Source organism: Podarcis vaucheri, assembly GCF_965113315.1.
Source record: "Podarcis vaucheri genome assembly, chromosome: Z".
NCBI lineage: Eukaryota > Metazoa > Chordata > Lepidosauria > Squamata > Lacertidae > Podarcis > Podarcis vaucheri.
This window is the reverse complement of record NC_138758.1, coordinates 36,268,476-36,281,236: the sequence shown is the minus strand read 5'-3', so window position 1 is coordinate 36,281,236 and position 12,761 is coordinate 36,268,476. Positions and strand designations below refer to the sequence as shown.

At 47.7% G+C, this 12,761-nt stretch overlaps 1 protein-coding gene across 1 annotated transcript in view; it reads right to left on the bottom strand.

Annotated features, from left to right (window-relative positions):
* The window catches only part of ASS1 (argininosuccinate synthase 1), a 76,503-nt gene extending 70,001 nt beyond the window's left edge, over positions 1 to 6,502 (bottom strand). The window contains exons 1-4 of the mRNA XM_082208497.1: positions 6,401 to 6,502; positions 2,954 to 3,066; positions 1,570 to 1,638; positions 283 to 471 (exon numbers count right to left, since the gene is read on the bottom strand). Coding sequence (XP_082064623.1) covers positions 283 to 471; positions 1,570 to 1,638; positions 2,954 to 3,061 — 366 coding nt within the window. The 5' untranslated portion in view covers positions 3,062 to 3,066; positions 6,401 to 6,502. The remainder of the gene's footprint in view (positions 1 to 282; positions 472 to 1,569; positions 1,639 to 2,953; positions 3,067 to 6,400) is intronic.
* Between the last annotated feature and the right edge of the window lie 6,259 nt (positions 6,503 to 12,761).

The following is a 12,761-nucleotide window of genomic DNA, read 5'->3' as shown; positions in this document are numbered from 1 at the left end:
CACTCCGGTTGAATAAAAGCACTGATGCACCTCATGAAGAAGTGCTTCCTTTTATCTGTCCTGAATCTTCCAGCCAGCTGCCACCTGCCCACAACCAATCCAGGGAGTGGCACTGCCTGACAGCTTCCTTGTCTTTCTTAAGTCTCAGTGTTGTCCTTGTAGAACCCAGCAGAGGAAAGATGGGGACAGAACTGGAATCAGCTGGCTCTGGCGCCACCTACTGCTGGGCTTTCTGCCTTACATCCCGCCAGTCTCAATGAGCACCAGTCGTCAAATGCTTACCTTGCCTGTAGCTCCATGGGCAACATACTGGGCACCTTCTTTCTGCGCTATTTCCATCTGCTTACGAGCAATGCAGGGCCTGGCCAGTGAGGTGCCCAGGAGGTATCTGTCCTCGTAAATCGCGTTGGCTTGGACCGCCGGCCAGATGAATTCCTCCACAAACTCTCTGCTGATATCTTCAACGTAAACCTGAGACCGATGGAGAGGAGGAGAGGGGATGGGATTGTTCCCAGTTATTTATCAGAAGCTGGAGGGAGGCATATTTTGAACTCAGAACCCTGCCAAGGGGTGAAGGGGGCAAGTAAAGCCTGCCCCAACAATTACATTCCTCGTCTGACAGCCTGATTCAGGTGCCCGCCCTCCCTGCTTCAGAAAGTTGGCAATCCTCACAACAGCTATAGAAATACAGTTTTAAAACAGTAATACAAGGCTGTATTTTACAAAAGTTACAAAGAGTGCCTAGTAAGTATATTAATGCACAACTAAGCTGTGCTTAGTGATCCCAAGTGCAAACTCTGTGGTGCAGGGCCAGCCCAAGACATTCTGCTGCCTGAAAACCAAAAAATGGCATCACATCACATCACATCACCCCACCCCCACCCCACCATGCAACCTCTTGCTAGAGCAGGATGAGGTCAGCCTGGGGCTGACTTTGTCTGGCTTCAGCTTGGGCAACAGTTTTCCAGCGGTCCCCTTCGGTGGCATTAACTTGAATAAAATATTGGGGAGGGGGGTACTGCCCAACACCCAACCGAAAGGTCGACAGAAGGAGGGAGGGAGGTTGGAGCCAAGTGAGTGCAGCCCAGGGAGAGGCCCCCAGCCCAGTGTAGCCTTCCTCTCTCGCCCAGCACTTCTGAGGCCCAGGCAGTCAGGCACCAGGCATGGGAGGTGGCACTGCCCAGGCTGGGGCCAGCGCTGAGGGGCTCCTGTTGTCAAGCTGCAATTGGCATGGCCACCTATTGGCAGCCATGTGAACTGCAGCATGACGACAGTCTTAGTTTTTATGTCTATAGGAAGATTTATACTATGAGAGTATTTCTGTGCTGCCATTGTAGGCAACTTCCTCCCACGCCATCATTTCATATACACAGCTGTAGAGGCAACTTTCCAAATAATTCCCAGAGCAATCCACTTGCAATGCTTCTGACCTGTTAATAATGCATGCATAACATTCTCTCCCATCAACCTGACAAACTAACCCTGCAAATTAGGCCAGTCTGACAGCTCTGTGGATTTGCAACCCATTTGATTGACTGTTAGCATGTGGAGGGGAGGCTTAGGAATCACCTTTTCGGCTCCCAAGGAAAGTGCTTTCTTTCTTGCCTTCTCAAAATCATCCTCTTGTCCAATGTTGGCCTGGAAGAGTAAACACCGTGCCATATATTAATATTTGTTTTGGGGTAAAAGGGGTGGGGAGATGGAAGACCCACATAGATCAGATTCTTTGCTGAACTGTGGCTAACCCAGAATTTCAGCCAGAACTGACCCAAGATTTAACCAAGTCTTACTGCAAAATAGAAGGAGGAGGATACTGTGGAGTTGGAAAAGGTTCAGAAAAGAGCAACCAAGATGTCCCCCTGTGAGGAAGGATTGCAGTGTTTGGGACTTCTTTGTTTAGATAAAGTGGATAGAAGAAGAAAAAACATTTCCCCCTCTCTCATAACGCTAGAACTCATGGATCTCCAACAAAGGTGAATGTTGGAAGATTCAGGATGCTTAAAAATATGTCCTTTTTGCAGTGCAAACTATGGAACTTGCTTCTACAGGAGGCATGAATGGCTGGTAACCTAGATGGCTTTAAAATAGGATTAGACAAATTCATGGAAGAGGGTAAAGCTGGCTGCAATATCAGTGGCTGGAAACCACAGGAGGGGAGAGCTGCTCTTATGCTCAGGTCCTGCTTGCTCAGCAGAGTAGCAACCCCCACTGGCACCTGGGGAAGACCAAAGTTGTTGAGCTTTTTTAGGGCAGCCACCAGAATTCCATAGCTGCTGATTTTAGGGATGGGAAGTGGCTCTGACCCCCTGCAGAGTCCAAAATGCCCCGTTACCACCATGCCACCCTCAAGCTCCCCTGCTGCCCAGAATCCCACCTCCAGATGCATAGCACCCACCTTGCTGCACTACAAACCTCTGTGCTACCCTAAAGACCCCCATGCCACCCTATGCCACTCCCACCCAGTGCATACTGCCCCCGCTGGCTAGCTATGCTACTGAGCTTGCTGGTTTCCCACAGGCATCTGAGAGGGCCTGGTGAGAACAGGATGCTGAGTATACCTGAAGGAGCATTTCCACCCCCATCGTTCTACCTGGACACTGAGGTCTAGCGCCGAGGGCCTTCTGGCAGTTCCCTCGCTGTGAGAAGCCAAGTTACAGGGAACCAGGCAGAGGGCCTTCTCGGTAGTGGTGCACGCCCTGTGGAATGCCCTCCCACCAGATGTCAAGGCAATAAGCAACTATCTTATGTACTTTTAAAAGACAACTGAAGGTGGTCTGACGCTGTATTGTTTTTAATATGCGGTTGGAAGCTGCCCAGAGTGGCTGGGGAAACCCAGCCAGATGGGCGGGGTATAAATAAATTAAATTATTATTATTATTATTATTATTATTATTATTACACCTATAGCACTTCCTCTCCTGGATCCTGCTTGAACTTCACCTCGTCAACTTACCAAGTAGGCGATGACCTTGTAGCCTTGTTCCTTCAGCCAGACCAGGATGCATGAGGTGTCCAACCCCCCGCTGTAGGCAAGGACCACGACGCCTTTGCTCTGAGACATGGTCTCTATCAGTAGAAACAGAAATGATTCCTCACACTGGGTACCAGACGGAGGTTGGGACAAAGACTCTCCAGTCTCCTCCCCCCACAACAACAACAGTTGTCTTTTCAGTGGTGGGTCCGCAGCTGCAGAATGCTCTCTCCAATGAGGTGCACTTTTCTCCATCATTATTAAATTTCAGGAGGAACTTGAAAGCCCCAGGGAATTCAGTGGCTGAGGAATACTCTTCTTGGCAACCAGAAGATTGGCCTTGGGCACATCCCTATTTCACTGGAATTTTTATCCCAGGGATTCGAAACCCTTTTTCCTGCCTGAGGGCCACATTCCCTTCTGTGCAACCTCCCAGGGGCCAGGGGCAAAAGTGGGTGGAGCAAGAAATGCAAATTTTACATTTGGATAATAGGCTAGTTTCCATAGACACTCTCTCACACATCCATTTCTCTAGCCTCCATTCTGACAAGGAAGAGGCATGATCAGAGTTCAAGGACACATCCCATCCAGGGAAAGAGACTCAAGGAGGGGGGGGCAGAGCTGGTGGGGAAAGAGACATGGGGAGGTCTTTGTGTGGCAGAGGAGGAGGTGGTATAGCCTAGAGAAAGCCCCAAAGGCCATACAGACTTGGAGGGTCAGATACAGCTGTGAGGGTTCCCTACTCCAGAAATCAGACCATGAGTCCACCCCTGTTTTAGATACCCAGGTCAAATCTGTGCCATACACTCTGATTCCACTTCCCCCAAAACCACAGGTGAAATATACTCAGAGTCGCAAAGTGATTTCATGCTCTATATTCAGCTCATAGTGGTGAGGAGGAATGAATGCAAGTCCCCTCAAAGTATCTGCTTTATATACATTATTTACACAATGGGCTGCACATGATTGGCTAATTCTGGAATTCTACTGTAAGCCAATCAGGTTGTGGATTCACTTATATCTGGAGCATGATTGGGTGGTTCCTGCCAACCAATCATACTGCTGCATTGTTCTAGGACCAATCAGACTGCTGCAATTTGGATCCTATTGTTCTAGGACCAATCAGACTGCTGCAGTTTGGATCCTATTCAACTCAGTACATAACAACAGGCATGGCTTTCCCTCAAAGAATCCTGGGTACTATAGGTTGCCAACTATAGGTTGTTAAGAAATCCTCCCAAATTCCCCCTCAAAGAGCTACATTTCCCAGGGTTCTTTGGGAAGAGGGATTGGTTGATAAAACTACTCAGGGAACTGTGAGAAGAAATGGGGTCTCCTAATGTCTCTCAGCACCCTTAACAAATTACACTTCCCAGCATGCTTTGGGAGAAGCCATGACTATTCAAAGCAGTATGAGGGTGCGGCCTCTGTTCCAAAGGCTAGTTTGAACAATAAAGTTCTTAAAAGACATCTGAAAGAAATCAGGATGAAATCAGACTGCAGGCCGTTTGCAGCCCAAGAGCTGAAAGGTGTCCGGCTCTGCTTTAGAGATCCATGTGGATGTTTCTACCATCATTTGTCCAATTAAAAGTTGTTTTTTTACCCCTCAGTGGACTTGGCACATTGTGTAGGTAGCCTCGTTGGCACCATCACGCCTGGCATCAGCATAAATGATTGAGAAGACCAAACAAAGACCTCCACAGTTCCTGCTTTGGACAACCAGCCTGGACTGCATTTTCAATTTCCTCTGTGTGCAGCCTGGGATTTATTTGGAGGAGGGGAAGAACAACAAATGGGGGTACCAGTTGCATGTGGAACAAAAGAATAGCCACAATCCACAACTTTTCTGGGTTTGCTTTTTTTGCCAAGTATTTGGGGGCTTCTGTACAAGCCAGCTCATGCAGCATGGCGTCAGGACCCCAGAGATTCAGTTCAGTCATGAAACTCACTGAGATGCCCATGAGCCAGTCCCTATCTCTAGGCCTAACCTACCTCGCAGGGTTGTTAGGAGGATAAAAGGCGGACATGTCCTGAAGAGTCAGTGTGGTGTAGCGGTGAAAATGCTGAACTATTTGTTTATTTCCAAAAATATTTATATACCACTATTTCATATACAGTAGTACATAAAACCACACAATAAAAACCATTATAAACTATAAGAATGAGAAATCAGAAAGCTGTTGTGGAAAGATGTGTTTTCAATTCCTTGCATAAGTCTGACGGAAGAGAAAAGTTTTCAGCAGGTGTTTAAAAAGTTGGCACAGAAGATGCCTACTGAATGTCCAGAGGCAGGGAGTTCCACAGGACTGGGCCAATGAAACTAAAGGCTTGACTCTTTGTTCTTGTCAAATGAGTCTCACCAGCTGAGAGAATAGCTAACAATGCTTCTGCAGGGGATCTCAACAGCTGAGCTGGGATATAACGGTTCAAGTTGTCCCTGAAGTATACCCTAGACCTAAGTTGTTCAAGGCTTGGTAATTTAATACAAGGACTTTAAACCTGGCTCAGTAATAGATGGGCAGCCAGATTAACCTAGATTAGCCTAATCTGAGGTTCTGTCCCCCTAACAAAAGCCGGCCCCCCACAACAAAAATCCTGGCTATGCCCATGTTTGTTGGGGTGTCATGAGCATAAAATAGGGAGAAAAGAAACAAAATGTTCCATTTCCAGAATCAAAGTTGGCTACAAGGAGATGATAGCTACTGTGAACAATATCTTTCTCACAATTTGCTGGATTTAAATACAACCCACCCACCAGCTAGAACAGAAGGCAAATAAGTTCATTAAAAGAGGCTCCCTTTACTGAATATAGGGCAGAGCTGCTGGCGAATAACATTCATCAGAAGTTTTTCATTCTACTTTCCCCTTTTAACTCAAGGGGCACCAAAAATGTTTGCTTTGGAGGTCTCTACAAACAGCCCTGCAAGGTAGCACCTGCTCTTTGTTAATGCATGTTGTGGGCACTGGGGAAAACTTGAATCTGAGGCTTCCCAGGTTATTCCCCCTTAGTGGCTATCATTCACCCCCTTTCCTTACACCTTTATGATACAAAAGCCACAGCTGTCAAGTTTCTAGTTCCACCTACTGCATAATGCATAGCAGCCCTGCTGGCATTTATGTGTGGCTATCTGAGGCTAGGTTTAAATGAGGGACTGGAGATGCCCAGTCAATGGGGGTTCACAACGCTCCCAGCTGCCCTAGTGAAAAGCAAAAGCCCCAGAATTACTCTTGCACTTTCAAACAGGTTAAACATACACAGGCAGTCCTATTCAAATTATTTTTCCACATTGCATTTATCCACTTTAAAACACAGCCTCAACTCTTCTTTCCTTGTATTCCTGGATCTTAATCTCCTCTTTAAGAAAAAACCCACCCCCTTTGCAATTTATCTCCTTCACCTTCTGTAAAATTTAGAAAAACCCCACTCACCCCACCACAGGGAATCTGCCACAGATGGAATAGTGCCACTCAGCACACAAAACTATGTGTGCCTCTCCTAGAGAGCCACCCCAGATTATAAATCACAGCCACTTGTTTGGGGTGGGAGGAGCCAGGAATGACTGAGGTGTGTCTAACTCTCAAAGGGACTGCTCTGCATACTGCGGACCTCCCTCTTCACTCATTCACAATTTCCTCTCTAAATTGGGTTATGGAGTGAGGAGAGTTTTAAAAAAGCAGCCTTCCTCAGAGATCGAAAGGCCCCAACAAAGACCTCCGGAGTTCCTAAGGAAACCAAGCCTTATGAGGAACAGTTGAGGGAGTTGGGTATGTTTAGATTGGATAAGACAAAATTGGAGAAGACAAGATTGAGAGGTGATATGAGAGCCATCTTCAGTTTCTGAAGGCAAGCTTGTTTTCTCCTGCTCCAGAGGTTAGGACCCAAACCGATGGATTCAAATGACAAGAAAGAAGGTTTCAACTAAACATTGGGAAGAGCTGTCTGATGGCAAGAGCTGTTCCGCAATGGAACAGTCTCCCTCGGGAGGCGATGCTCTCCTTTGTTAGAGGTTTTTAAACAGAGGTTGGATAGCTACCTGTCAGGGATTTTTCAGATGGGATTGTTGCATTTCAGGGGGTTTGACAAATGGCCCCTTGGGTCCCTTCCAACTCTACAATTCTGTACTTTGGACAACAAGCCTGACAGAAGCTATTATATAAGAACTGTAGTACTGCCAACTTTGGGGGGCACTCTTCTGCCTTTAACAGGAGCCAGGCAGGTGAGCAATTAGCAAGTGATGCTCTTCCTGGGTTAGAGAAAAAAAGTGCTGAAGAAAAAATTATTTTCTGCATGTCTGGCTGTGGGTTTAAAGACACAGGAGCAGGTTCGGGAGCAGAATTTGGTAACCCGCTTGTCAACAGAAGATCCATGGCTTGTGATTGCTGGCTCAAGGCCAGAAAGACAGATAGTGGGCTGCTGTGCCAGAGTGTCACCTGTCTTTTTTGGCACCTGGGTGTTGACACGGAGATGTTTGCTGACTCTGCATTCTTCACAATCCAATCCCTCTTTCTTATGTAGTCTTGTGGCTTCCAAACTCTGTGTGCTGAATCAGCAGCAGACAAAGCAAAGGGCCAAGGCACACAATCTTGCCTATTCTGAATGCAGCCGCGGGACATCCCCTCTGTAAACACAGAAGGATTGCCCTCTTGGATCAGACCCCAAAGTCCATCCAGCTCACATTCCAAAAGCAGAACATTTGATGCTTTAGGAAGTTCAAAAGCAGGCATAACTGGAAATAGCCAGCCGCCCGCCCGCCCGCCCACCCCCCGCTCTAGGGATACAGAGGTAAGGAATTCAGTTCACTTTGTATTAAGGAGACAAATCTATCTTGTACTTTGCAAAACAATATGCAAACTGAAATGTAGCTATTCTTTCAAAATTCAGACTTATCCAAATTTTGCAATGCAGCTCTCCAGTCATGTGATACATGGAAAACCGCATGTGTTAAGTACAGTGTTCATTAAAATGCACACATTAGTGAAAATAACATACTGAACAGTGGGTGGAGTATCACTGGGTTTATTTCATTGGAAAGAGAAAATTCTGAAGACTTTATAATACCAGGTTATTCACTGGTATATAGACTAAGTAGGTGGGAAGTTACTCTCTAATGTGCCATGAACTTTACCATTATTATTATGACAGAGTCATAGAATTACAGAGTTGGAAGGGACCCCTAAGAGCAGGGCTGGATTTAGGTTTGATGAGGCCCTAAGCTACTGAAGGTAATGGGGCCCTTTATATGTCCAGCTGTCCTTTATCAACAACAAATTGTCGCTGTTTTTTGTGTTGAATATATACTATATGGCAGGGGTGTCCAACTCCCAACAGACTTTGGGAGCTGAAGTTGTTGAACTTCTTTGGGGGGAGCCAGCGATCTACCACAGATGTCCAGTGATCTACCGGCAGATCACGGTCTACCTGTTGGACGTGCCTGCTATACGGTCATTTATGGACCTAATAGGTATCTAAAGCCATTTGCCACTGTTGCTGTATGTAGGTTTTATTTTATTTGTTTTTTATCTTATATTTTGGAAATGTACATCCAGGTGGTTTTTTCCTTTAAATTTTTTGGGGGCCCCAAAGAAATTGGGGCCCTAAGCTATAGCCTATCTAGCTTATACAGTGGTACCTCAGGTTAAGAACTTAATTCGTTCTGGAGGCCCATTCTTAACCTGAAACTGCTCTTAACCTGAGGTACCATTTTAGCTAATGGGGCCTGCCACTGCCATGCGATTTCTGTTCTCATCCTGAAGCAAAGTTCTTAACCCGAGGTACTATTTCTGGGTTAGTGGAGTCTGTAACCTGAAGCATCTGTAACCCAAGGTACTACTGTACTTAAATCCAGCACTGCCTAAGATCCATCTAGTCCAACCCCCTGCAATGCAGAAATCTCAACTAAAGCATCCATGGCATATGGCTATCCAACATCTGCTTTAAAACTTCCAATGAAAGAGAGTCTACAATCTCCTGAGAGAGACCATTCCACTGTCGAACAGCTCTTGCTGTCAGAAAGTTCTTCTGATGTTCAGTTGGAATCTCCTTTCATGTAACTTGAACCCATTGTTTCAGGTCCTTTCCTCCAGAGTAGCAGAAAACTAGCTTGCTCCATCTTCCATGTGACAGCCCTTAAGCTATTTGAAGATGACTATCATCTCAAACCTCAGCCTTCTATTCGCCAAGCTAAACTTGTCCAACTCCCTCAAGCATTCCTCATGAGGCTTGGTTTCCAGACCCTTGCTCCCCTTGGTCACCCCACTCTGTGCACCGTCCAGATTTTCTTCTTAAAACTTCCAGGCATGGGAACTCTGGTGAAGCACATCTCAGTCGTTCCCTGCCCCTCGTCTGCAGATGTGCCTCTCTAGCAAATTTCATTTAGATACCAAGAAACATCAGCACATTTTGCAGATTTGCAGATGTTTACCCAGGGTAAATTTGTGGGCGTGTGTAACCCCCATGGCCATAAAAGGCAGAGGTTCCTTCTATGCTTTTCTCCAAAACTGTTGTGAACCGCCTTCTAATTTTCAGATGAAGGGTGGTATACACATTTAAATGATTATGATAATGATGATGACAGTGAAGTGTTGCCTAGAGTAGGAACGGTTTAACAATGAGGATACTGCTGTTGCTGCTGCTGCTGCTCCTCGAGTGCTGGCTGGGCCGCTCCCTTTCCTGCCAACTCCACTGCCCTAGCGGGCGGAGCCTGCACTCACCGCCACAGTTTTGCAGCAAGTGACAAAATGGTTTTAAATGTTTTAAGTGCTTTTAATTTGCTGCACTTTAAATGGTTGTTGTTGTTTTTTATAATATTCTATAACTTTTTTGTTTTATTTCTGCTTGGGGTTGGATAAGTATTTAGTTAGGGTGGGGAGTAGTTTAATTTTAGCACTATTGTTTCTTGCTTTGCTTCTTTTTTATTATTCTGTTAAGTTATTATATAGTTTGTATTTTGCTTTTTAAGGGGAAGGGTCAGGGCTGCCTGGGAATGGGCCTCAGCCAATAGAATGGCTGGGGCAGGTTCCACAGGGGGGAATGTATTGGGACACCCAATCTCAGTGATCATGGGCAGGAGGCGGAGTTACGCTAAGACCAGACCATGTCATTACCGAGGCAGGGTTAGTCGTTTGAGGACTATCCCTGCCTCCAGGTCTGGTCCTGACCAGAAGGATACTGGAATCAGCAAGGGAAACCCACATGACCTGAAAGTGTTGCTGTGCAATGCCAGGTCAATGATGAATAAAACCACTGCCATCCACGACCTGATTGTGGATGGAGGATTTGACCTGGCATGAGTGACAGAGACCTGGTTGGATGAAGCAGATGGGCCTGTCCTAGCTGCTGCTTGTCCACCAGGTTTCTCTTACGCACAGCAACCCAGGTCATGTGGGCGGGGAGGGGGGGTTGCAGTGATTTTTAGGAAGTCATTGGTTTGCACCAGGCGTCCTACTGGGAAGACCCAGTTCTCTGAGTGCATGTTCTGGAAGTTGGGCAATAGGGACAGTACAGGATTCCTATTGGTGTACCAACCTCCCCGCTGCACCAAGGATTCCCTGCCCGAGCTGCTTCAGGTCGTGGCAGATATGCTCCTGGAGACACCTAGCTTGGTTGTCCTGGGGGATTTTAACATCCATGCCGACACGACCTTACAAGGGGCCGCTCGGGACTTCGTGGAAAGCATGGCCTCCATGGGGCTGTCCCTGAATAAGTTTGGCCCAACTCATAGCCACGGACATGCCTTAGACTTGGTGTTTACCTCTACGGATGTTGGTGATCTGACACTAACTAAAAGCAAAACAAAAGAAGTGCCATGGTCAGATCACTTCCTGGTGCAACTGGACTTCTCCGCAACCCTTCCCCTCTGCAGGGAGGTGGTACTGATTCGGATGGTCCGCCCCCGCCACTTAATGGATCCAATAGGCTTCCAGAGAGTGGTAGGGGATGCTTTATCCCAAGTTGATGGCCTTTCAGCTGATTCCCTGGTGGCATGCTGGAATGCGGAGTTAACCAGGGCTATTGACTGTCTGGCTCCGAAGCGCCCTCTCCGATTGCATGGAGCCCGGACAGCCCCGTGGTTTTCCCCGGAGCTGAGGGTGATGAAACAATCGTTGAGACGGCTAGAGCGCCGGTGGCGGAAAACTCAATCTGAATCAGACCGGACACGGGCTAGAGCTCAACGTCGAGCCTACCAAGTGGCAATGGCGACGGCGAAGAGGGCCTTCTTCCCGCCTCCATTGCATCTGCAGAAAACAGCAGCAGGAGACTTTTTCAGGTGGTTCACAATCTATCGGAACCACCTGCACCACCGGGGCCTGGTAGGGACCCCAAGATCTCCTGCAATGCTTTTGCAAAGCTTTTTGCAGATAAAGTCGCTCAGATTCAGAAGGAGGTAGACTCCACCGTGGGAGCAGGGCCAGGGCGGGAGAGTGCTAGAGTTCTGTCTAGTCCTGTTATATGGGATCAATTCCAATCTGTTACCTCCAAGGATGTGGACAGGCTGCTTGGACAAGTGAAACCAACCACCTGTCTCCTTGATCCTTGCCCATCCTGGCTGATAAAAGCGAGCCAGGAAGGGCTGGGCGATGGGCTCTGCAGGGTGGTGAATGCTTCCCTCTGTTGAGGGAGCCTTCCCAGACCCGCTGAAAGAGGCGGTCATTAAACCGCTTCTTAAAAAAACATCTTTAGACCCAGCCAATTTGGCTAACTATTGCCCAGTCTCAAATTTACCATTCTTGGGCAAGGTGATTGAACGGGTGGTTGCTGAACAACTCCAAGCACGCCTGGAGGATGCAGACCATTTGGATCCCTTCCAATCGGGATTCAGGCCTCACTATGGGACTGAAACTGCCTTGGTCGCTCTGGTTGATGATCTCCAGCAGGCTAGGGACAAAGGTAGGAGCTGTTTCCTAGTTCTGCTGGATCTCTCAGTGGCCTTTGACACCATCGACCATAACATCCTTCTGGACCGTCTTGAGGGGCTGGGAGCACTGTTATATGGTGGTTCTGCTCCTTTCTCCTGGGCCGTGTCTAGAAAGTGGTGGGGGGGGATGGGCTCTCACTTGTGGGGTGCTTCAGGGATCTGTCCTCTCCCCCATGCTTTTTAATATCTATATGAAGCTGCTGGGAGAGATCATCAGGGGGTTTGGGCTGGGTGTTCATCAGTATGCAGATGACACCCAGCTCTACCTCTCCTTTAAATCAGAACCAGTGAAGGCGGTGAAGGTCCTGTGTGAGTGCCTGGAGGCGGTTGGAGGATGGATGGCAGCTAACAGATTGAGGTTGAATCCTGACAAGACAGAAGTACTGTTTTTGGGGGACAGGGGGTTGGCGGGTGTGGGGGATTCCCTGGTCCTGAATGGGGTAACTGTGCCCCTGAAGGACCAGGTACGCAGCCTGGGAGTCATTTTGGACTCACAGTTGTCCATGGAGGCACAGGTTAATTCTGTGTCCAGGGCAGCTGTCTACCAGCTCCACCTGGTACGCAAGCTAAGACCCTACCTGCCCGCGGACTCTCTCACCAGAGTGGTGCATGCTCTGGTTATCTCCCGCTTGGACTACTGCAATGCGCTCTACGTGGGGCTACCTTTGAAGGTGACCCGGAAACTGCAATTAATCCAGAATGCGGCAGCTAGACTGGTGACTGGGAGTGGCCGCCGGGACCACATAACACCGGTTCTGAGAGATCTGCATTGGCTCCCAGTACATTTCCGAGCACAATTCAAAGTGTTGGTACTGACTTTTAAAGCCCTAAACGGCCTCGGTCCAGTATACCTGAAGGAGCGTCTCCACCCCCAT